Source organism: Seriola lalandi, unplaced genomic scaffold (assembly GCF_002814215.2).
Source record: "Seriola lalandi dorsalis isolate HSWRI2012SDOR001 ecotype SW California unplaced genomic scaffold, Sedor1 jcf7180002054559, whole genome shotgun sequence".
NCBI classification, from domain to species: Eukaryota; Metazoa; Chordata; class Actinopteri; order Carangiformes; family Carangidae; genus Seriola; species Seriola lalandi.
Window position 1 is genome coordinate 791772 of NW_019525112.1, and position 23166 is coordinate 814937.

Below are 23166 nucleotides of genomic sequence, written 5' to 3' on the forward strand. Positions count from 1 at the left end.
TATACTATGCTATTTTTATGCCTTACTGTACTATGACGTTTTTGTGACGTTTTATACCTTAGTAAACTATGTCATTTTTTATGAATTTTTATGCCTTACTGTACTATGACGTTGGTTTGACTTATTATACCTTGTTAAACTATGTCGTTATTATGCCTTACTATACTATGATGTTTTTGTGATGTTTTATGCCTTACTATACCATGTCGTTTTATGCCTGACTATACTGTGACGTTTTTATGACTTTCTATGCCTTACTATACTTTGTCATTTTTACGCCTTGCTATATTATGATGTTTTTGTGACGTTTTATGCCTTAGTAAACTATGTTGTTTTTTATGAATTTTTATGTCTTACTATACTATGACGTTGTTATGACCTTTTATGCCTAACTATGCTACTACATTTTTATGCCTTACTATAAGGCCACTTAACTGATGAACACAAACATTTTACTTCTTCTAATCTCTGTGTCACCTCCATCTACATTTTTCTTTATCGTTCATAATGTTGTGAATTCTCAGGGCCCACCTCTTATCTAAGCCTCTCTCTGTGTGATGCACGGAGTTGAGCAAGGACATTCGTTTTCTACACTACACTCAGACAATGTCCTCGAACTGTCGGTCTTAGAACAAATCCATCCTATTTTTGTATGTTTCTATATTTGAGAGTGATGGATAGGAAGAGCGATAGAAAGTGAATGAGAGCTGAAGGACAATGGTGCCATTGTTTACATTTACAGTTACACTGCTTACATTTTTATAACATCTCTCGTCACGAAAGATGTATTCAGCCTGTGCACTGACCCCTAGACGAGGTCATCCGTTAGTGTGAGAAAGTCTCCTAGAAAAATACAGAAGCAGGTGATAAACATGAAAGGTGGATGGGGTGCAGAAAACATAGCTTGTAGAGAGTAGGTGGAAAAGTGATGGGGGATGGGGGTCTCATTTGGGAATTACCACATTATTACATGAATGATGGAGGTTGGTAGTGGTGAAGTGAAGATAAATAAATAATTTGTGAAACACCCAGTTGAACAACACAAGGTTTCTTTTCAAGGCAATGTAAGATAGATTGAGAATAAAAGAGTGAAAGCATTTATAAAACAGAGGCATGGCTGATTTCATCACTTGATTATTCTTTTCAGTGACAACAAAAACATAATGGGACTTGAGATACAAAAGATTTCCCTGTTTAGCTTCTCCTGTATCAGTGAGATCACACAGCAGGTTTACTGAGCGCTCCAGAGAGTCTGACACTGTCTGGAAGTGGGCCATCAGTTTCCTTCAATCACCCCAATGTGGAGGGCTGTGCGGCTGACAGCCATCTATAGCGAAGTGATACCCCTCCCCCCCGAGCGCTAATAAGCAAACACACAGCCTCCCTTGGAGTCCCCCAGGTGGTCTCAGTCAACACAGTGAATGGAGCATCACTCAGTGATGGATCAAAAGAAAGACCATCCACCCATCACTCATCTTCTCTTCCACCCTTGTCCTCCCAGCTACCCTCTCCTCCACTCCTCTTCTCTCCCACTCTTTGATCCACCTTTTCTCGTTTAGCCCCTCTCTCATCCATCTCGGATGTTCCTGCCCTGCTCTGAGCTCTAGACAGGCTGAGGGGCTCCAGACATCATCCTTCACCCGGCTCTCCCTGCTGGGACAAATAGGTCCCTGAGCGCCCCCGTTGAAGGATGAGCCTGTTACACTTACAACCATTTTCTTTCTTGTTTTTGTTTTTTTTATACTAATTCCTGTGTCTTGTGCTCTCATGCATGCACTCTCATGTCCAGATACATCAAACCCAGTTCCCATTTTCCATACAAATGCATGAATCAGCTTCATTACTAAGTGATTTGTCAGAGACACAGCGAGAGGCTCTCCAAACCGGTTACATTTCTGGTATCTACACATGGGACAAATTTGCCACACTGCCACTGTGCTCAAACTTCAAATTATTTCACCCATGACCCTATTGCTGTTTACAAAGCAAAATATGACACATGGATAACATGTTTGTTTCAAATGATATCACACCAGACTGAACCCATATCACAGTCTTAAAAGAGACGTGCTCCGTATGCATTGTTGAATATCATCACAACTATTCAGTTTGTCTTCACGGTATCTTCGTTGCAGTGTGAACTGGGCTGGATGCCAAGTCCTCCATAATTTCTTTGTGTCTTCAAAATTGTTTGAAATCACTGTTGAGAAATAATTACATGACAATACTCTGGTTAATGTTTGGTTAGGTTTAGGAACAAAAACAACTTAGTTAGGTATAGGGAAAGATCATGGTTTGGTTAAGACGACTAGCTAGTATAGTGGACCTTCATTGTCATGACTACAATAATAAAGCAGCTAAGGCAACAATCACAGTCTTGCGTTAGAAAACGGCAACACTAACTGTTGATTGTGAAAGGGAAATGAACAGCTGTCTCATGCATTTCTGGATCTTTGATGGGTGAATAGCTAGCTACAGTGTGCTTGTCAATCTACCCTTGACTCAGCTTCACTATTCTGAGATCATATGTGATTTTGCCTGTGTTGTTATACACTTGTGCAGTTGTGTGTGGAAACTGTACTTGCAAATTTACTCAAACATTATTTTCTTCCAAAGCGTTAAGAGGCAGGAATAGCAAGTAAATGAGTAAATGACACTGTGACTGATGCTGGCCTAGAGGGAAGAGAAATCATGTTAGTGACAGCATAAATGTGGAATTTACTGGTGCCTATACTACAACAAGAGAAGATGCTGAAGCAATATCCTAAAACACACTTGTCCACAGTCAAACTGAAAGTGTGACATAATGGAACACCAATTCGACAATTTCACAGTTAATGGCGATATCCAGATACATGTTAATAATCACCCCATTCTTTAAGCATGCTTTTCACTACGTCTGTGTGCTGTTGTATCTGTGTGTTGCTTGGCAACTATTCTGCTAAATGTCACTGAAGAACTACATTGCTTGGCGGTAGAATGATTATTTGTTCTCAATAAATTATTGCATTTTTTGTTGCAGTGTGTTTATATTATGAAACCTTGGTGTATGTGGTAACCGTTATAAAAACAATAAGCCACACGAGATCGTGGTTTAAAGTGATTTTAGAACAAGCTAAGGGGGTGGTACCTTCATGTCTTCTATATTTCCAGCACATATTATTTTCTAGCGAAGCCATTTTATGAAAATGGACTAGCTTCTTTTTTAAACCAGCCTGCATTAGATATTATCTTTACCCAAGACTAGCTATCAGTGTTCAGAATCAAACCCTTCTGGCAGATAAGTGTTGTTCTCACAGTGACTATATATTGCATTAGCTGTTATCTTATAGAAGGTGGAAGTTGAATGATTGTTTTTTTGGTCATTTAAAAGAGAGCTGCACCGTGTTATCCTCCCCTAGTAATTGCCCAACTACATTCCCCAAACTATTTCTCATTTGCAGATATCTCAAAAAGTCTGCTTTATCTTTTAGGTCAAACTAGAAAGCCAGAATGCCAAAAGGTTACTTTTACCCTACTTTTATAGGTGGTTATTCCCAGGCTCTCTTTTTAAATTCCTTACACAACTCCTTTGTGTGCACCACTATGAATGCCTTCGAGGAAATACTGTCTCAAGGAAGATTAACGCATCTCTCCCCTCTCTCTGTGACAGCGGGCCTGTTGCCTTGTGTGTGAGTGTGGCTGACGTCCACACAGGCCTGATGAGGCACAGATACATTAGAACTCTACATTAAAAAAAGAAAGAGACTGGTAGGAGCAGGGTTTAGACTAGCAGCCCAATAACAGGCAGGCAGTTATGCAAGAGTTGGCCCGGCCTGAGCACAGAGCATCATAACAGCTGTAATGAAAACCAGAGACAGAAAGACAGAGAGAGAATAGGCCAATGAAAAGCAGCAAACCTCCCCAACAACACTGAAGAGATTTCACTACTCCCCAGTGTACTCTTAATAGTAATGGGCTGTTTTTCTGCAAGTTATTTTGGCCAGAGCCCCTTTCCTCTCTTTTTTCCCCGTGCTTCTCTGCGTCACTCTGTTTCTCTCTCCTTTCTTTCTGTGCGTCCCATTTGCTCTCCTCTTTTTGCTGGAGCATGATAGCATGATAGGTTTTTCTCCCTTTGAGCGCAAGCAGAGCAACAACACATTCCTGTCCGCATTCCAGCCTCAGGAAAAACAGTGTCCGGAACATAATAAAAAGCCAAGCACGTCATTTGTTTTTAAACCCACTTGCTCACTGGAACAAAGCTGCGCTGAGGGCAGGATTGGGCAAATGTGTTTGTGCGTAAGAGAAAGAGACAGTGAGAGGGATGTGTTTGTGTTTACAAGAATCTGTGTGCAAGTGTGTTTTCTATTTGTCTCTGTGGTAATGAGAGTGTGATGAGCTTACCCCTCCACCACCAACAATATACCACACGTCCTCCACCCCAGCTACACCACCTGAAATACAAATGTGTGGAGTAGAAACAAAAAAAACAAAAAAGGAATTGCAGACTCCCTCCAGTTGTACTGCCTGTCAGCACATTATATGCTTTCATTTGAACTATTCCTTTCCTCTGCATGTTGTTTAGGCCATTTTGTCCAACTTCTCTCATTCCTCTTCTGCACTCCAGGTCACATAGAAATTCCAAGGTACACTGTGACCTTGTTTGGACTACCTGCACTCTACAGGTATCTGCTGTACAAACATACGCACTGGACAATGGCACACAAAGACGGATAGACACACGCACATGGCTGCACACACAATAATTATCATTGAACAGCTGATAAGTGGAGTGCTGGACATTTTGGCGCTGTCCAAGTCGGCACTTTGTTGTGTTTGTTGTGGAGACGGCCTTTCATGTGTGTGTGCGCACACACTAAAACCTTGATAATTATCCATGCAAACAACGGTCTCCCTGACAGTGGTGGCAGGTTGAAGGTCAGGCCAGTTTTAATGGAGTGTTTTGGCCGTGGTGTATCCTTAGTCAGAGAGTCTCTTGACCGCTACATCCTGCCTGAAACAATATCACTTTCGTTCCCTATCTGCTAAGCTAGCCATCTCTACTCTCTACACCAGCACGGCTGTGACGGATTTTGGTACAAAAGCTTCTGTTTTGACATTTCCCATCATTCATCCCTATTTTTATATTTTAATCCATCCAGTCCACTACATTTGCCACAACCCCCTGAACTCTCAATTTCTAAATGTCTCACGGTCGCAGGAGTAACCGATACTAAGAGCTTGCGACTGGCCAACCCATAGGATTGCTGACCTCATCCTGTCCTCCTCTATGTCTGCTGTCCCCCCCCTCTCCCTCTGCGGGTCCCATCAGTTACTCAGGAAGCTAATAATCTCCTTCCTGTATTGGACACAGGACGTGGTGGCCAGCGGAGCCCAGGTTTGAAGGGTGCATGAGTGTGTATGCGCGAGACCAAGCACAATGATTATTCAGCCATAACGGAAGTCATAAAGACTTCCGCTGATCGCTATCACTGTGGACAGAGGGAGTGGAGAGATAATACAGCCACAGGATATACGCGAAACACTAGACCAGAGCTGCACTGACACCCAAACAAAGCTGCTGCCTGACAGACTGGGAGATTTCCACATACCACTCACATTATTTCTAAATGTCACTAAATGCCAGTCAGTGTGGGTTAAAAACTGTGGTTATAACCACACTAATATAAAAATGTGCTTCACAGTCACTGGGTGGCTGCATGACACCATCACCCTGACATGTGCTTTTAGTTTATTTGCTGAAACTTATCCCAGGGTGCATTGGTGCAGTTAAGTTCACATCTCTTCGATAGATAGAGAACTTAATACATTATGCAGTGTCAGAATTTGACACACTCCCTGTGCTCGGCTGCTTTGCTCTAATTTCTAGTCTGCACAAGCTATCATAGTAAAGCGACCAAATTATCCAGTGTTATGCCATGCTGTCTGGAAAAAATGTACTATGCATGGATTCTGAGCCACAGTGTGTACAGCATGGTACATGACACACAACAGACTGAAACTCCCTTATGAGGCACTGGCTGAAGGTCATCAGTAATATGTAAGTGGGAGAGGACCAGAGAGATGAGGCGAGTACAGCAATAAATCTTCTGAAAGTTCCAAAAGCAACAATGAATTAATCCTACTCCAAGCATTGCCTGTGTACCCAAAGCCCGATTCCTCTGTGACGCAGACCTCCACTGTTGTTCAAAAACTATCAGTGACCCCACTGGGTTAAATGTTCTTGAGTTGATGCCATATACACTAAACCTGCCAGTGCACCAAAACTTTATCAATCTTTGCAAGAAAAACACGATTTACTCTTGGTTCGGTAGTGTTTGCTTAAAAACTACAAAGCCCAGGGCACCTGCATGAAAGTACATCACTGTAACCATATGCTGCACCAACAAAGTTTTATTACTCAAATCTATCTATCAACTAAGTTTTCCATCTCCACTTTATTATATTAGCCTTTGCTGGCTTAAGAAAACTGTGTGTACGCCTCGTCTGAAGCATGCATTATATGAGGAGTTACATTCTCACTGAGCATTCTGTTGTTAGGAATTCCAGTTTATGAATTTGTATGGTTTTATACAACTTGCATTGTTGCTGCACAATGAAAAAAAAAAATAGAATAATGGCAGCAGTATCCTTTATCTTCCTTAAATCGGTTCTGATACACAATCAGTGGTAACAGCAAGGCCACTGTCCTTGCCCAGTCGTAAGTGATCACACAGAGACGCCCCACACAGGAATCACCAAAAGGCCAAGGTTTAACAACCCACCAATAAACCAGCAGTTCTTACAACCTGCTTTTATATGACCCAATATCACACTACCACTCTATTAGGACATGAGGGACCAATAACTTGTGACTGCTGCTTATCCTGCCTCTTGCCCTGGACATCTCGTTTTAAAAGAGGAGGAACAATGTCAGCCCCCCCCCCCCCACTGTTCAACGCAATTCTTCTTCAAATATTCAACTTTCATCTTCTTTTTGGTGCTTTACCACACACACACACACACACACACACACACACTTACAGCACATTTGGTTACAATAAGCTAAATCTCTTAATGGTGACAACAAGAGAGTATGAAGTGTAGATTAAAAACGTGAAGGCAAATAAATGCTCTGTCTGTCTGTCTTTCTCTGAGTCTGTCGTGTTCACTTGCTCCTCGTCTGTCTCACTCTGCTTCTTGTCTTCCCTGTAGTGGTCTTGATGTTGAAATCCACACCTGGACAGGCACCAGGCATGTCTGCAGACACCTGCGTCAGACCGGCTGAGAAAAACAAGACTGAACAGCAAAGAACAAATCCCACCCCTTCATCCCTTGACTCCCACTCCGTGCCTCCCTCACTGTTTTCCTGTGTTTCTCTACCCCCCACCCTTTTACTCTCTGTGGGTCTGAATGGGTCATGTGACTTCCTTCCTGTTGTTTTGACCCTGGGGTCACTCTGCCTCAGGGTCAGCTTATTAAACACAATCTGAAAATCTCAGTCTCTTTTGCCCTCTTGCTCTCTCTTAACCACACACACACACACACGCACGCACGCACACACACATACACACACACACACTGGTGGGCCCCTGTTGAATCTGATTGAACTTTAGAGGAACTCAGTGACCAAGTTCTCCTCCTCTTTATGGTGCTCTGCGGCTGACCTTGCTGTCTGTGGAGGACGGCAGACGGGGGGGTGGGGTGGGTGCTTGCCTCTTGTTGTGGCTAACTCAAAAATATACACACCCTGTTTTGGGTCCAAACACCCACTGTTGTGTAAAGACTACTATTAACATCAATCAGCCACACTACATATGTCACATTATCACAGACAGCATCATGAATGTCCTGCATGTTACTCTGAATTCCACATAGCTCTTTGTCACATTAGTTGGCAAACATTATTTATAGCTTCAAATGAATAAAAGGTTTTGAGGTTGGTATGATCAATACAATCCAAGGTCATCAGAATGGAAAGTGCCCCCCCTCACCCCCCAAAAGAATCCCACTGGATTTTAACATGAGATCCCCTGAATTATCAGAGGTCCTGCTATCTTACATTTTCCCACAGCAGCAGGCTTCGGTTCCTATCTAAACACCATTCATACACTTTGCCAATTCAGAACGAGCGTCAGAGGGCCCACAGTGGATCCAGTGTGTTGTCATGGTTACAGATAAGACTGTGTGTTATCACGCTCTTCAGCTATGGAAAGCACATGACCATGAACTGTAGTACAATTGGTTCATACGTGTATTTGCGCGTGTGTTTGAGTACAGGGATTCGTCTGTGTGTGTATGTGAATACGCATAGATGAGAAACGTCACTGGCTGTATGAGCAGAATCCTTGAAGAGGGAAAAAAAATCATTCAATGAGAATTACACTTCCTGAACTTCATCACTAGCTCATCTCCACCTCTGTAAAGTAATCTGTCAGTCTGTATGAAAAACATCTCTTCACTTATCAAAAATGTTCCTGTCAGGAAAGGTCTGGTATTTGCTCAGAGGGAGGAACACTCTGTCTTGCTCCATGTTTAATCTTTCTGCGTATGTGTGTGTGTGCACGGCAAATGCCTCACTCCATGTACCTCAGCTGACTGAGAGGAAGGGCTGCTCTCCACGCTGCTTTGACAGCTCTGGAGAACGCAGGGTGCTAAGCAGTCCAAATTAAACCCACTTTGGCTGCATAACGTTCTGTTCCCGACCTGGGTACGATGAGCCCCCCTGGCACAGTGTCAAACATAAGTTTGAGAGCTTCTCAGCACCTTATCCAAGTAGAGCAAGGTGACCTACTAGTGTCATGTCAGCCATTTCTGCAACAAGACGAGTTGAGAGTACTACTTTCTCTCTATGAATGGTAAGGGTGTGTGTTACCACTCATGTGGATGATCAAGATGCAGATGATAAAGAAACAAACAGTAGATAAGGTCTTTTCAGAAGTGAATATCCCTGGTGACTTCATAAATCATAAAGGCAATAATAACAGCTTTATGCACACATGACAGGACATTGATGGTTAAGCCAAGAGACAGCTGACTTAAGTTACAGTCCACTGCAACATGACAACGACAGACCTAATAATAAAATATGTCTTTATATGTTCTCTTTCACCATAGACAACAACCTGTCTCTAACCATGGCAAGGCAATGGAAAACAACACAATGCACTGTTTATTTTAGAGGACATGTTGGGCTTCTCAAAAACAGGAACAGCATAAAAAGTTAAAATGTGACCGTGCCTGTTCCACAGTTTAGTTTCTGTAACTGCCATGATCTCTACACTTCTCTTTTGTGGTCCTTGTAAACATTAACCAATAACATGACGGTACCGTCCTTACTGCTCGACCTCGTTCTTGTCCTCACCTCCATGGCAAAACACAGAAACAGGTTAGTCATAATAGGCCATGATTGAGCCCTTGTACACCTTAAGTTTGATTCACAGAGATCCTCTTTGATAAGCTGTTTTGTCAGTGTCTGGCTTGCGACATATAGAAATAAAGATACACTTGTGCTTATTGGCAATGCAAGTGAGCATGCACACAACTGCCAACTGTGGTGTTTAAGAATGAGTTTACTGTTTCTTTCTGAGGTTTTTCACACATAAGTGGGAGTCTCAGGGCTGCAAATACTGAATATTTCAAATAAACAGGAGGCAAACATCTCAAAGGTTATAAAATCATTGCACATTCACTGTAGATCTGAAATGTGTTTTCACATTTTCATTCCACTCCCAACCCCCCATCTCCTGTCCCAATACCAGATGGGTTGCAATCTCCATGTGGAGAGCCAGTGCTGAAAAGTGCAACAGTTAAAACTCAAGCACATTCGCATGAATGCTCAGCACCACTTGATCTCTCCATCTTTGTGTTGGATTTTATTATAATTGTTATATGCAGATAATACAGCAAATCCAACACAAAGTATTTAATCCTGAGGCTTTTTTCTCCATACCAATACACTAAAGAGCAGGCATCTCAGTGTGATAGAAATCAGATGAGGCTTGCGCACAGCTTGTGTGTATGTATGAGTGTGTCTCTGCATGTGTGTTAAGCAAAGACACATTATACATGCACACACCAAAAAGTTGTGCTACACCCGCTGTATACTAATACACAGATCTAGTAGGGATGTGCTGATTAGGATTACACCACTCTGATAGGATGAGGAGATGAAAGCCATCAACTTGAAGTGGAATGGTGCCAGTGCACAAATACGCCTCACGTGCAAAGAGAGCGAATGGATGGAGGATGACTAAATCGAAAAAACCCCAAACAAAACAGGACATTTAATTGCACGCCTGCCATTCTGTATTGTATGCAAATATTGTACCAATACTGCCAGTGTGTTGAGGGGAGTCATGGACTGCAATGTGTAAATGTGGATGTGCATATTTGCCAGTGTTAGCATGTTTAAGGGAAAGGGTTTAGTTTTTTCTCTTTTCTGCACTTTGTATGAAGTTGACTGAGAAACTATTAATGTTATTGTTTTTGAAAGCATCCTCACTTTAAGTACCTAAAACCTCTGCACAGTACTGTACATACATATTCAAGCAGTATATATATATATATATATATATATATATATATATATATATATATATATATCCATGCACACATACACACATAAACGTATCTCCCACTTTCACACACAACCAGAATACTGATTTGTGTGATATGTGGGTGTGTGCATGTGTCTTTGTGTGCATGTCAGGCCTTAATCCTTAATTTTCTTGACAAACAATAAATGCAGATGGCCTATAGATGATTCAAAGGTAAATTAGAATAAAAAAAAAGCCATAAAGAGGAGCCAACCATGCTAATTAAATTAGTTATACCTCTTTAAGTAGGGCAATTATAAGATTTAATTAGCTGGTGAATGGTTGATTGGATAGTTAACTAACACTTGATTAAAAAGTGCTACAGTACTATCTGGTGCTGATTGTCATTTTCAATTGGGAGAGGGTAGGCGTGAGGGGAGCTCAGATCATTTAAAATAAAACATATATCTATAAATGTGGGATAAAAAGATGGTAGGGTGTTTTCTTTACATTTCTCATTGTGTCTCCCCCCAGATGTTAAGTGTATAAATGGTCTGGGGTTTTCTCTAATCTTTCATTTTACTGCTGACAGCAGAGACAAATGAAGGAAGAAGGGTTGGCCACCGCACAAAGGCGGGGCTCGCAGGACAAAGCAGAGAAACATCTGACATTTTCCCTCTTGATCAGGCTGCATTGCTTCGTGAGCATTTTGCATGAACCTGAGATTTTACCGCAGAAAAAGCTCAGTTCTGAATTCACGAGATGCATGATTAATCTCACCTTCAAAAGGTGCATACCCAAGGAATGGATGGGTATTTTCATGAGCCCCTACTGAGTGCAAGTGCAAAGCGGAAAGGCGTGAGGAATTTCCTTCTGTAACGCTCAGAGTGCCATATGTTTGCTTGTGGGTTGTTAATGTAAATATGACATACAGCAAAGACAAGTCCTTGGAGAGAAAACCCAGGGGGAGAAAAGCAGCATTGCAGCACAGTGGTTACGCTGCACTGACAGGGCCTCCGGTTGCCATGGAAACGATACAGAGGTTATTGACATAATTTCAGAGAGTTCCCAGGAATCCTATCTTTGTATTATTTTGTCAATTTCCTTGCCTCAGTGGTAGAGAAACTGGCACCCTTTTAATACTACACATATAACATAACATGGGAGCAGATATTTGTTTGAGAGCAGGTCTATTTTATCCTTTTTCATTTTTTCCTAATATATTTGAGACATCTGCACTACACAAGTCAGTGTCTGTTGCCACATTACAGACACAATTACATCTAATTGTTCCCCCATGAGCCCCTCTGGTGACCTCACCTGACAGACTTGTTTGTATGTGTACGTACCTGAATCTCTATAAACGAAAATGTGTGTCTCTATCCATCTTACCTCGTCAGCAGCATAGAGCTTTGTTAATTGCCATGTTAATTAGCTCTATCATCAAAGACAGCATCAGTGTCTGCTGATCTGCTATGTAAAAGGGGAATGGAAACAGTAATTTTAGTGGCTGCCATCTCGATTCAGGGAGGGAGGAGCAGACAGGATTCATCTTCTGTTACTGATCTGCCATTGATTTATCACTTTGTTTTGCTTTTCTAAAAGCATGTGGGCATGGGATGATTGGGATTTTGCATCAAGACACAGATAGCAGGAAAGTTTACTGGATACTAATGTAGTTTAGACTGGGGAAAGAAATTAGATGGCAGGTATGTTGGGAGTGTGTGTTTGTGTTGAACTATTGACACAATATTTACCTCACCATGGGGGCTAATGAGAAGTGTTTGTGGATCGTTTTGACCTTAGTCAGAGTAGAAAGTAAAAAAAAATGTTTTTATTACCTTTGGCTATCATGAAGCTTAAAATACCCAACAGTATTTCAAATATTTATACTTGAAACACCTAAAAAATTAGTTATTCCATTTTGAAAAGGGATCATTCCTCAGAGCACTTTATCTTCTGAGACTTAGTGAAAAGGCTTTTCCCTTTAATGCAAGACTTTGGATTGAGCAATCGCTACTTTTTACTTAAAGCTGCATTAATTGATTTTTTTGTTGGTTTTGGGTCTTAAAACCTCAAGTTTTGTGAAAAAAAGGTACATGTTGTCAAGGTTGCTAGGAAACAGGAGCCACGCTTTGCGATGCAACAGTAAGGGCAGGCCCGGATGGTGACGTAAAGTGAAAGTCCTCCGTAGACCACACCATCTCATTCTGGTTCGGCCTTCGCGGTCTACGACAGCAACGAAGGACCACACCTCCGTGGGCCGCGTCCTCCAAACGATGTGGCCCCTGAATTGGGACACAGGTATAGTCTTGATCCACTGAGGATGTACTGTTTTTATATTAATAAGTGCAGCTTTAAAAACTTTTGCTTTTTTTTTGCTGCGAGTAGTGTTGCATTGTGTTTGTGTCTTATCTAATGTTTCAAAGGCTGATCTGGTGTGATGGATGTGTCTGGAAGGATAGACCTCAAACTCGTTAATTGAAAATTGAGACAGTGTTGAGATGATGTTATTGATTTTCACACTCAGAGAGCAGTACTCGGAAGCCTGTGCCATTGTGAGAGATGGGTGAAGAGGTGAAAAGGAAACAACAGCGGGGGTCAAAGCAGGACAGTGAAAACCGAATGGTGGAGGAGGAGGAGCAGAGAGGGCAATTGGAGGAGTAAAAGGGATCACGAGGTTAGAGTAGGTAGTAAAGTAGGGTTGAAAGATGGACATTATGGGCCTTTAAATGCTCGGAAAAGAACTGCCATCCTTCATGCATGTTACAAGTATAAGCTTAAACCTATGGCTAACATAAAGCTGGTGAGGGCTCATAGCTCAGGGAACAACCTTTCTAACCTATGCCTTTTCCTCACAACATCGATCAGGCTGGTGCATGTCAGTCCCCAGGCTGTTTATAAGTCAACATAAACCTACAAACCCTCAACCAGTGCTCAAGTAATCAATAGAGGTGGGAATCGTGTTTACTCCCGTGTTTCATGGCCTTTGAAATGTCTCAGATAGAGGAGCTCTTGCAGCTTTCATCTGCTTCCTCTCTCTGGCTTCTCTCTCAAACATATAGACACAAAGACAAACAGTACTGTATGTCAGTATGTCTCTGGTGAATGCGTAAAGGTGGTTTGTAAACCAGAACAAGGACATATGATCAATACCTTGCCTCATCCTTATCATTGTCCAAACCACATGCAGTAGTTCCTTCTTTCCAAACACCCATACACTCCCACCCTGTTGAGCAAGCATTCAGTGCTTCCTAGGAACAATAACAATCTGCTCTGCTCCAGCAAGCGATGATGCAAACATGTTATGCAAATAATGATTGGAAACATCAGTTTCTTTGTTTGTCAGAATGGCAGGGGTCCAGAGTACTGTAAATGGGACAACCAAAAAAAAAAAATCACTTGTTAAGACAGTGTTGCTTCTCATGAGCAAAAACAACCCATTAAAGTGACAAGTTTCAGCTTTGACTTGAGTACGTTCACATCAATATACAAAGAACTGTGTGGGGGATAAAACGCATGGGGGCCCAAATTGCAGGGGTTCAAAAGTTATTGGACACTTGCCTACAAAATGTTTCTTGGGCAGCTGTGCGTCGTTTCAATGCACAAAAGAGCTGACATGTTTCTATGTAGACTGAGGTGTAGATGTAGACCCAGCATGCACAATGAAACCAAAGCATCAATATGGAATCCAGTTGTCGTTAACTGTATTATTTACACCTGTGTTCTTCCATGACAATATGTATGTACATTGCAGCATAGTTGGTTAGCTTTAGTATTATCGTACAGTATTATGAGACTGTTATTTCCTAAAATATTCCTGTTTGGAAGCATCCATGTACAACCAAGATGCTTTATTGTTACATAGTACCTGTTATATATGACTTTAGCAAGTGTTGCTGCCACTGTGAGCCCCCCCAGAACAAACACTGACAAAACAATCCACTCACAGACAATGTCCTTTAATGTGTCAACTGCTCATACACATTTTCAACATACATGTACAACTCTCTATTGTGTGACCAGACATTCTTAAGTCCAACAACAATGTTCAACAAACAACACCCAATGGGCTGGCGTGGATTTTTTTTTGTGTGTGTGTGTGTGTGTGTGTGTGTGTGTGTGTGTGTGTGTATGCGTGTGTGGCGGTTATCTGAGGCTCAGCATGCTATTGCATTTAAAGGGAGAGTGTGATTAGTCAACAAGCATCACCTATGCTAATCAACACACCTGGCACTTAGAAGCCACCTCCATACCGCTCTCTCCTGCAAATGAATGGCAACCACACCCAACCACACAATTATGTTTAATATAAAAATATTTTAAAACTGTATGTTTCATTCTGATGGGGAGCTTTACTAAAATGCATATTGCTGTCCTCTTTGCTAAAACAAGCATGAAGAAAACTACCATGCTGTGCTGAAGAGATCATCTTTACAAGCTATCCGAGTAGTAACGCATAAGTCCTTTGTGTAACATAAGCTATAAGCTCACAAAATGTTATGCTGACTCTTGGCCTCAATACTTAGCTGGGCACGCTAACATTTACAGGTTACGTTAGCAGAAATAAATGCACTTTTTCATCCATTCCTTACAAATTCGCTTATGTGTTTTGGGTTTTTACAATAGCTGTTCTTCGCTGCTGTTATACTGAAAGATATAACATCTCTATCATTTTCTTCAGCTTCTTTTATAGCTATCTTCTCGACCCTTAAAACACATCCTACTATTTATAGACACAGTCACACCTGGGTACAAACGGCTCCCTAAAGTAGCCCTGAGGGAGTGATGGAGACCAAAGAGAATCAGGAGAAACAGAGGTTATATGGCAAAGGTTACCACATTTAGTGCCCTAAATGGAAGACTGAGAGAAAGGGGCTGTGTGTTTGATTAAGGGCTTATTGGTGTAGCATCAGCGGGCAGTTTGGTCAAAATTACCTCTTGGCTATTTACCCCCTCTTGCTGTGTAATGGTGGACCTTTCAACCTGGAATAAATGACAAAGTGGCCCCTGTGCCACTTCTAGTGGTGGGGATAAATGAAAAAACAGCCCTCCTGTGGGTGGGTGGGGTCATTTCTGTAGAGATGTCTATGTTCATAGTGAAATACCTGAGCAACAAAAATGGCTAAACATCTTCTTCTTCACCCTTTATTCAGTTAGCAAACCACAAAACTCTCCGTTCAGCTGACTAAACCATTATTTTATGATGGCAATGTCTGACAAAATCAACATAAATACAAGTTAATGACAACAGTTGTGCTGTATGACTGGCTGCATTGACTGTGATCACCTTTTCTGTCTTTTAACGCAGTTGAGTTCACTGTTTTAGTTTACATATTTTGCCCTTTCTGTTGTCAGACAACTGAACAAATATGAAATAGTTATTTAATCATGGCCTACATGCTGCGCTGCAATGATACAATCATTATGTACGTCATCTGACAAAGTAAACATGCATCCAGGTCAATGACAACAGCTCAGCTGTGTATTCAGCTGTATTGGCTTTTAAAATGAACAATCACAGAGAAGGTTAAAGTCAACTAAAGGTTGTCTCCTTAACTTTTCTGGCACACAGCCCTGACCCTCACTGGGCTGATTTATGTCATCATTTTTGAGAAGTTCTATTTACCTTGTACACACTGAGGCGTAGTGCACACGTACACGGATATTTATTAAGAATAGGGTTTGCCTCCTCCATTCTTAAAAAAAAAATCTCTGTCGACATTAAAACACAAAACACACTGTCAAGCGCAATATAACTATAAAGCCATGTTGGCCAATCAGATGCCTGAAAAAAGGTACCACTAGTTCTAGTAGGCGAACAATGACGTTACAAGCCAAAAAATCCCTATCTACACAACAACACTGAAAACTGAGTTTCTGACAGTCTTCACCCTTACTAGAGTTTTGCAAAATGTCCATTGTTAGTGACCCAAAGCAGAGTTTACAGTGAACAAAAGGTTGAAACGCATAGAAGAAGAAGCTATGTTTCAAAAAAATACCTGTGTATGTGGGGACAGTGCCTGAGATGGCAAGTTCTGACTGCAGACTTCTAAAACAGCAAGAACATGCAAATAGAGAGGGAGAATGGTGGTCATTTAAATTCAGCTTCAACACCAAATACAGGTAAAATATCAAATTTTGTGAGATGTCTCAGAGTTAATGTGTGCAATGTTCTGACATTGTTACATGAGATTAACATAGGAAGTAGTTTGATGGGAAAGCGACTGAGAACCCCAAAGTAGTACAGTTAGCAGCCAATGTGCACAGCTTCCATGCCAAAATGATACATTTCATTCAGTCCTGTTACAGTAACCTGAAGACTTACTGTAACTAGTTTTCTTTACAGATGTGTATCTCTTTCTCTCTGTTTTTGATCTTGGAGCACTTACTATGCACACCTGGCAGTACATGAGTCAGCACCCTCTGGTAGAAACCATTTACTGTGACACACACTGACGCATAAACTTCAGTTGCAGACTCCCACACTGAGGTGAGGCCTTTCAGTAACGATTACTTTGGGAAAACATTCTTCGAAGTTACTACAGTGGATTATTTATGTGGAAAGGCGAGGTTAATTTGTTCCAGCTGACATACAGTGCTTGACAACAACTTGTACTTGTCTTGACCTGACTCTGAACAGAAACTACTGCAGGTAAGTAAATACCTGAAAGGGCAGCCTCTCACCCTGGGAAATGTCACTGCTCAGGCATTATATGGGGTTTTACAAAGATGTTTAACCTTTAAAAGGGTTGGCTCACCTAAAATACATCAAACCAAATTTTTCTCACCCACCCATGGCATCTACACGGATATTTTTGAGTTGTGTTTCCACCGAATTACATTGGGGGTAAATGCAATTTTGTGCTGACATTTAAAAATGAACAGGGACATCTCTTTCAGGAATACTGTTTGATCCAAAGACCTCACTATCAGTGGTTTTCAGTGGAACTACTTTCCATTAAACAAATAGTCCTCATAAAAACTTTAAGTACAATGAAGTATGTGCATCAACCAAAGTAACAGGGACGTCGTTTGAGTAAAGAGACATGGTGGTTGAGTTCTCTAAAGGTTCTTTTTCCTATTCTGTGAGAACTACTGTGTCCACTTCATGTTCATCAGCCTCTCACCTTCCTGCTGTTACACATTAAAGTCTATGACCAACTGTTGCTCATTTTGCTCTCTCGTTGGAAACTCACAAACACACCAAGTCTGTGGTGGAATGTAGTCTAGTACATCACTGTACATGTACTGTACTTACATTTTGAAGCATGTCTACTTTAGTTGTGTTTCCATTTTATACTACTTCATAAATCTGCGTGATTTACATAACTACTTTTTATTTACACTCACACAGAAAGACTGGCATTGACACAATTGTGCTTTATTGCTGTACAGGTACAGTACTTATAAAACATTGGGAACATAATAATTATGAAATATCACATACAATCTTTTTCTTTCCACAAACACATATGTATGCAGGTTAAAACATACTGTATGTCATGTACAAAAGAAAGATTACAATAAAAAAACAACACTATGAAAGGCAGTGAGATACCTCTGTTTAGGTGCTAAAATATTGTGTCTCTCTGGACAACTATACATGGACTGGGGACCATAGAATGGCCATTCTGCACTGGCTGTAGCACCAGAGAGCTGATCTCAGAGCAGAGGATTCCTGACTAACAAAGATGACTGGCAGTAATCTGGCTGCCAGAGTTTGGTATGCTCATGACAGAGGGAGCTAGGTCATAAGGGATTGCATACTATGGAGCTGATATGTGAAGGTGGATGTGGATAGATGACGAGTGTCTAGATGAGACGCAGGGGACAGTGCAATGATTCACAGTGCAGTGGGAAGCAGTTCTTCACATTAAAAAATCTTTTCAGCATGAGCACGTTATAGGGGGCCAGGTCCAACACGTGGTCATGCGACGTAAAAAGCAATGATACCAAACATATCATCTCATTTCGTGATGTCAGTAAACATGTTTATACACAAACCCATAATGCACATGACTAACCAGAACCCTGATCATAATGAAGGACAACACAGAGGCTATGAATTCTCTTTCTCTGTCATTGGCAAAGTTGACTAACTTGATCTTGGTTCATGTCTGTTTTGTTTGACCACAGGTGGAGTTAAATCCTTGGGTGGATCGCACCATGATGAAAATATCTGACGTACAGTAGTTCTGCAATGCACTACTACTCATGCAACCCCAATCACAGCAAACAAGGTGTGAATTATGTAGCAAATCAATACCTTATTGTCATTAACTTGCTTTAAAAAATGAAAAAAATGAACTGCATACATAACTTTTGAAGACAATAATTACATTAAGCAGTCAGGTACACTCTTTAGATACAGGCGCATGTTCCAGTAATAAGATACACAGGTTTATTGATGTGCACAGGCAGTGAAATAAAAATTTGCATTTATACATTCAGCCAGTCAGTCGAAAATGCAGGTCAGCTGATTTGCCATCTCTGTTGTGAATATCAGTGGTCTCCTCTTAATTCCTCTTGAATATTTGTGCACCTTCACGCATCGACAGCAGCTGAGATCGATCCTGTGATGGTGCTGCTAATTCGTAAGACTGAATCAATCAGACACATTGTGGGTGATCAGTGGGAATGAGAAATCAATTACAGCTATTGATACTTTGTGGCTCTAACAATTCAGACCGATCTTCAAAGATCAAACACCTTGTCGAGACACACCCAGCCCATTACAGAAGTCAACACGACACCACATAAACACTGTGCAATAAAACATCCATATACAATGAAGACATCTGCCTTGCATTAAAAGGAATATAACAATAGGATCAAGAGGGGGAAAACAAATAATATTAAATAGAGTATAAAGAATTTCATAGCCATAGACAATCATTCTGAAAAAAAGATATTCACATTTTAAAATAAACCTCTTCTCTTTACCTTAGTCATTGCATCTAACCCAAGACATTCTTAAATCTCAGTTTAACCATCACAGACAGTATTATCTCATCTTTCCTTGTCTTTCAGTTCAATCTCTGCTTTTCTGCCATAGTAAAAGCTACAACATACGCCACTTGTCACAATTTACATAGCGGTTACCATGGAAACACCCGTAGAGCCGGTTTGATCCATTAGGAAGTTGGCGGTGGGGGGACAGTTTGTGGGGGGTCAAATGAGGAAAGGAGATGAAGACGGGATACGGCAGGTAGTGGGCGTCTGTGAGGACTCGCCCTCAATGGAGGAATCTGTACAATAATCGAGTTCATCTGTGCGCGAGTTCCTGAGCTCTGCACAGTCTCCTGAACAACACCGAACACATAAAACTGTTCAGATGTTGATGAGACACAATGAGAGTTAAGTTGCTACTTTTTCAAGTGTAGACTGTTGTTTTTTATTTGTCCCCTCTTTTCAACATGTTCTGTTCATCTATTTAGAGACGGTCATCACTGAACCACAGTAACAGCTTTGATTTGGTCATTTATGTCAGTCTGTACATATTGGAGTATATGGGGATGACAGTATACATCAGTTTTTATTACTATACTTGTTAGTTTAGACATATATTTCACAAGTTGTGTCACTTTGGCACAGAGTTTCATGTTCACAACATGAACTATATACCTCACGGCTAAAGCTTTGTTATTTTAGCTTTACCTTTATGCCTTTAACCAAAGCAGGTTTTTTTTTGTTGGATCCCCTTCATATAGTAAAGGTGAGTACAGTAGTTTGCATTTTGGCCAGAGGGTTTTGTTCCTCAAAGGCTGGTGGTAACAATGGAGAAGAGAGAAGTGCACCTTGGGATATTACTGAGGTTACCCTGAACCCTGGTTGCACATGTTGCCAGGGCTGCAGTTGCACTTACAGCCCAAATGTGAGAGGCTAAGTGACAGCTGTGTACCTGAAAAAGGTCCCATGTCTAAGCCAGTACTCTGATGCTAAAAACTGGAGGTGTCCGAAGGCGTCGCTTGACTTGTAAACTTTAGAGAGGTCTGTGACTCAGGGGCTGCACACACCAGTGCTCACAGGAATACCACAGGACAGCATGTCAAGTATAATCAGCACCATGTTTTGGGGTGGAGCTCCTTTGTGTGCAGCAGTGCATCATGATAGGCTAGGATACAGACAAACTAAGAGGGCCATTTAATATCCAACTACCACGATAACACTGGTTCTTTGCTTTTTAATCCATCGATGGACATCATAAATTTTATCTCAGAAGACCTGAGGTGAATAATATTGCCATCTGCATTATTTTTCTGGCTGTTTGTTAGTAAAATATTTGATCATATCCCCCAGCTTCCCACGAACCTCTACTGTTTCTGTTTTCCATTAATTTTTCATGGATAACACTCGTCAACGTCACATAGTGATGCGGTTCTATCATATAGGTTGGGGCATCATCCTCCACAGTCAAGGTCAAAGGTGGAGGAGCAGGACCATCGGCCCAGGGACTCGGCTCATGCTTTGGGGCTTGGAGCTTCAGCCTAGTCCCTGGGTGTTGAGGTTACTTGGTCCACAAAAAAAGAAACAAAAAAAAAAAAACGTAAAGAGCATGTGCCAGTGTGGTTGAAGAGAAAGAGAGAGAGGAACTTCATAGCCAATACATGTGACTGCATCACACAGCCTCTGTCACGGAGAGGCCTTCCTGTTGGTCCAGAGCAGCGTGGGGGGCAGGGGTGGGGACTGAGATGGACGGTGCTTCCAGTCCCCCCGCCCCTCACACTGCACTCGCCGCCACCGCAGAAGCTCCCCCAGGGCGGTGCTCTCATCCCCGGTGGACAGACGTAACCGCTGGAACACCTGGAGGAGAGATGGAGAAAGAGAGGACAGGAAAGAGCATGAGCATGTTTACACCTGAACCATGCACTGAATAATGACCCCTCCCCCCCTGCGGCGGACAGACAAATAGATGACAGAAAGCAGAAATGACCAAGCTGTGATCGGAGATAGCAGCGAGAGAAGATGAGTGACAAGCAAAAAAAAAAAAAATTCTTATCTCCTTGTCACTGCAAAATCACCCTAAAAACAGATGAAAGACATTTAAAATATCGTCTTCTAATCTTGTCTCCATTAGAGAGTACCACCTACAGAGCACGATGTCTGATCCATCATCTTGAAGGAGTCAGTGTGATCAGTGGGCTGATTTTCTCCTCTTAAAGTGGGACAGTTTTTCTCATGAATCATTCTAATGAACAACACAGAGATGAATCCGGGGCGGCCGCAGAGCCATTTCATGAGACCGTTGATACAGCAGGAAGCAGTGGGGGGAATCCCTCCTTTGACTGACAGCTTTAACAGCAACTCATTTCCATATTCTGTCTCTGGAGCCCACATGCTGTACATCACCTCCAAGAAGATCTTTTGAATTACAGTGGGGAGGACCTCAAAGTAGCTCTTCTACTTTCTCACAGACACTCAGAGCTAAACACAAAAGTGAACACTCACACACACACACACACACACACACACACACACACACACACACACACACACACACACACACACACGCACAACAGTCTCTTTTGAGCAAATCATCAATCATCTGCCAGTCAATATCCAGGTAAATCAATCAGAAAGAAATTCCAATCTCCCTCAGTCAGTAACACCAGCAGCAGGATCGAGCCCTGATGATCCAGATCGGATTAGCAACTGGAGGTTATAATGGTGGCAGTTGATGGCCTGTTAAAGGGCAAAAAAAACTGCTCCTTCATGCTCAGAGATGAGATTTAAAGGATAAGTGCATTTTTCCCGCTGTCAAGAAAACACCAAAAGGAAAAATTTGTTACTCTGTCTCTCAGTGCCTTCTGACTTTCCTACCCCGTCCACAGACCTAATGAGCCCACTGGTTCCTACTGAAGATGTAAAGCTTGACAGGAAGAAAAATACAGAAAATATAATGCCAGCCTTATCCTGTAAAATTTACATACACACTGATTAAACTTTACTTTTATTCTATTATTCAATGTTTACATAATTTGTTTCCTGTAACAGTTGCTCCCCTAACCCCTGCTCTGTTTTTTGACTGCTGGACTTACAGCAGTGAGCTAAATCAAGTCAGCAGTATATATAATGCAACAGGCATACAGTACATTTAGTGATGCATTCCATACACACATTGCAATATAGCGCACGCGCACTCACACACACCAATAAATGCATAATCCAGCCATTCTAAACTTTGACACACATGCACACAGCTCTGCATATGTACACACTCTCACACACACACACTCATATTGACTGCCTGCACAAGCACAATACTCAACGACCTAATCCATAATTTACACCTCCCTGCCAGGCTATTCTCTGCACTGGCGCCAGCCAGGAACACCAGCTACTGGAACAGTAGACAAGTAGGAACACTGCGTCCTTCTGCGATGTGTGACTTTACATGGACACATCAAAAGACACACACACACACACACACACACACACACACACACACACACACACACACACACACACACACTGAGCGAGGATGTCCCTATACTTTTGATCATTAAGAAAACTTCATAATTGTATTATATTTTTCAAACAGTTTGGGCTGCGTTGATAGACAGCCAAGAGCTTTGTCATTCATTTGAATGGGACCACTCAGTTGACAGTGCGGGAGTGCCAAAGCAGAGGAGTCTGGTAAAAAAGC

The 23166-nt window shown here is 41.7% G+C and overlaps 1 protein-coding gene across 1 annotated transcript in view; it reads right to left on the minus strand.

The window, feature by feature from the left end:
• Positions 1–17885: 17885 nt before the first annotated feature.
• The window catches only part of myo16 (myosin XVI), a 77809-nt gene continuing 72528 nt past the window's right edge, over positions 17886–23166 (minus strand). The window contains exon 35 of the mRNA XM_023415898.2: positions 17886–21323. Within this exon, the coding sequence (XP_023271666.1) occupies positions 21153–21323 (171 nt within the window). The 3' untranslated portion in view covers positions 17886–21152. The remainder of the gene's footprint in view (positions 21324–23166) is intronic.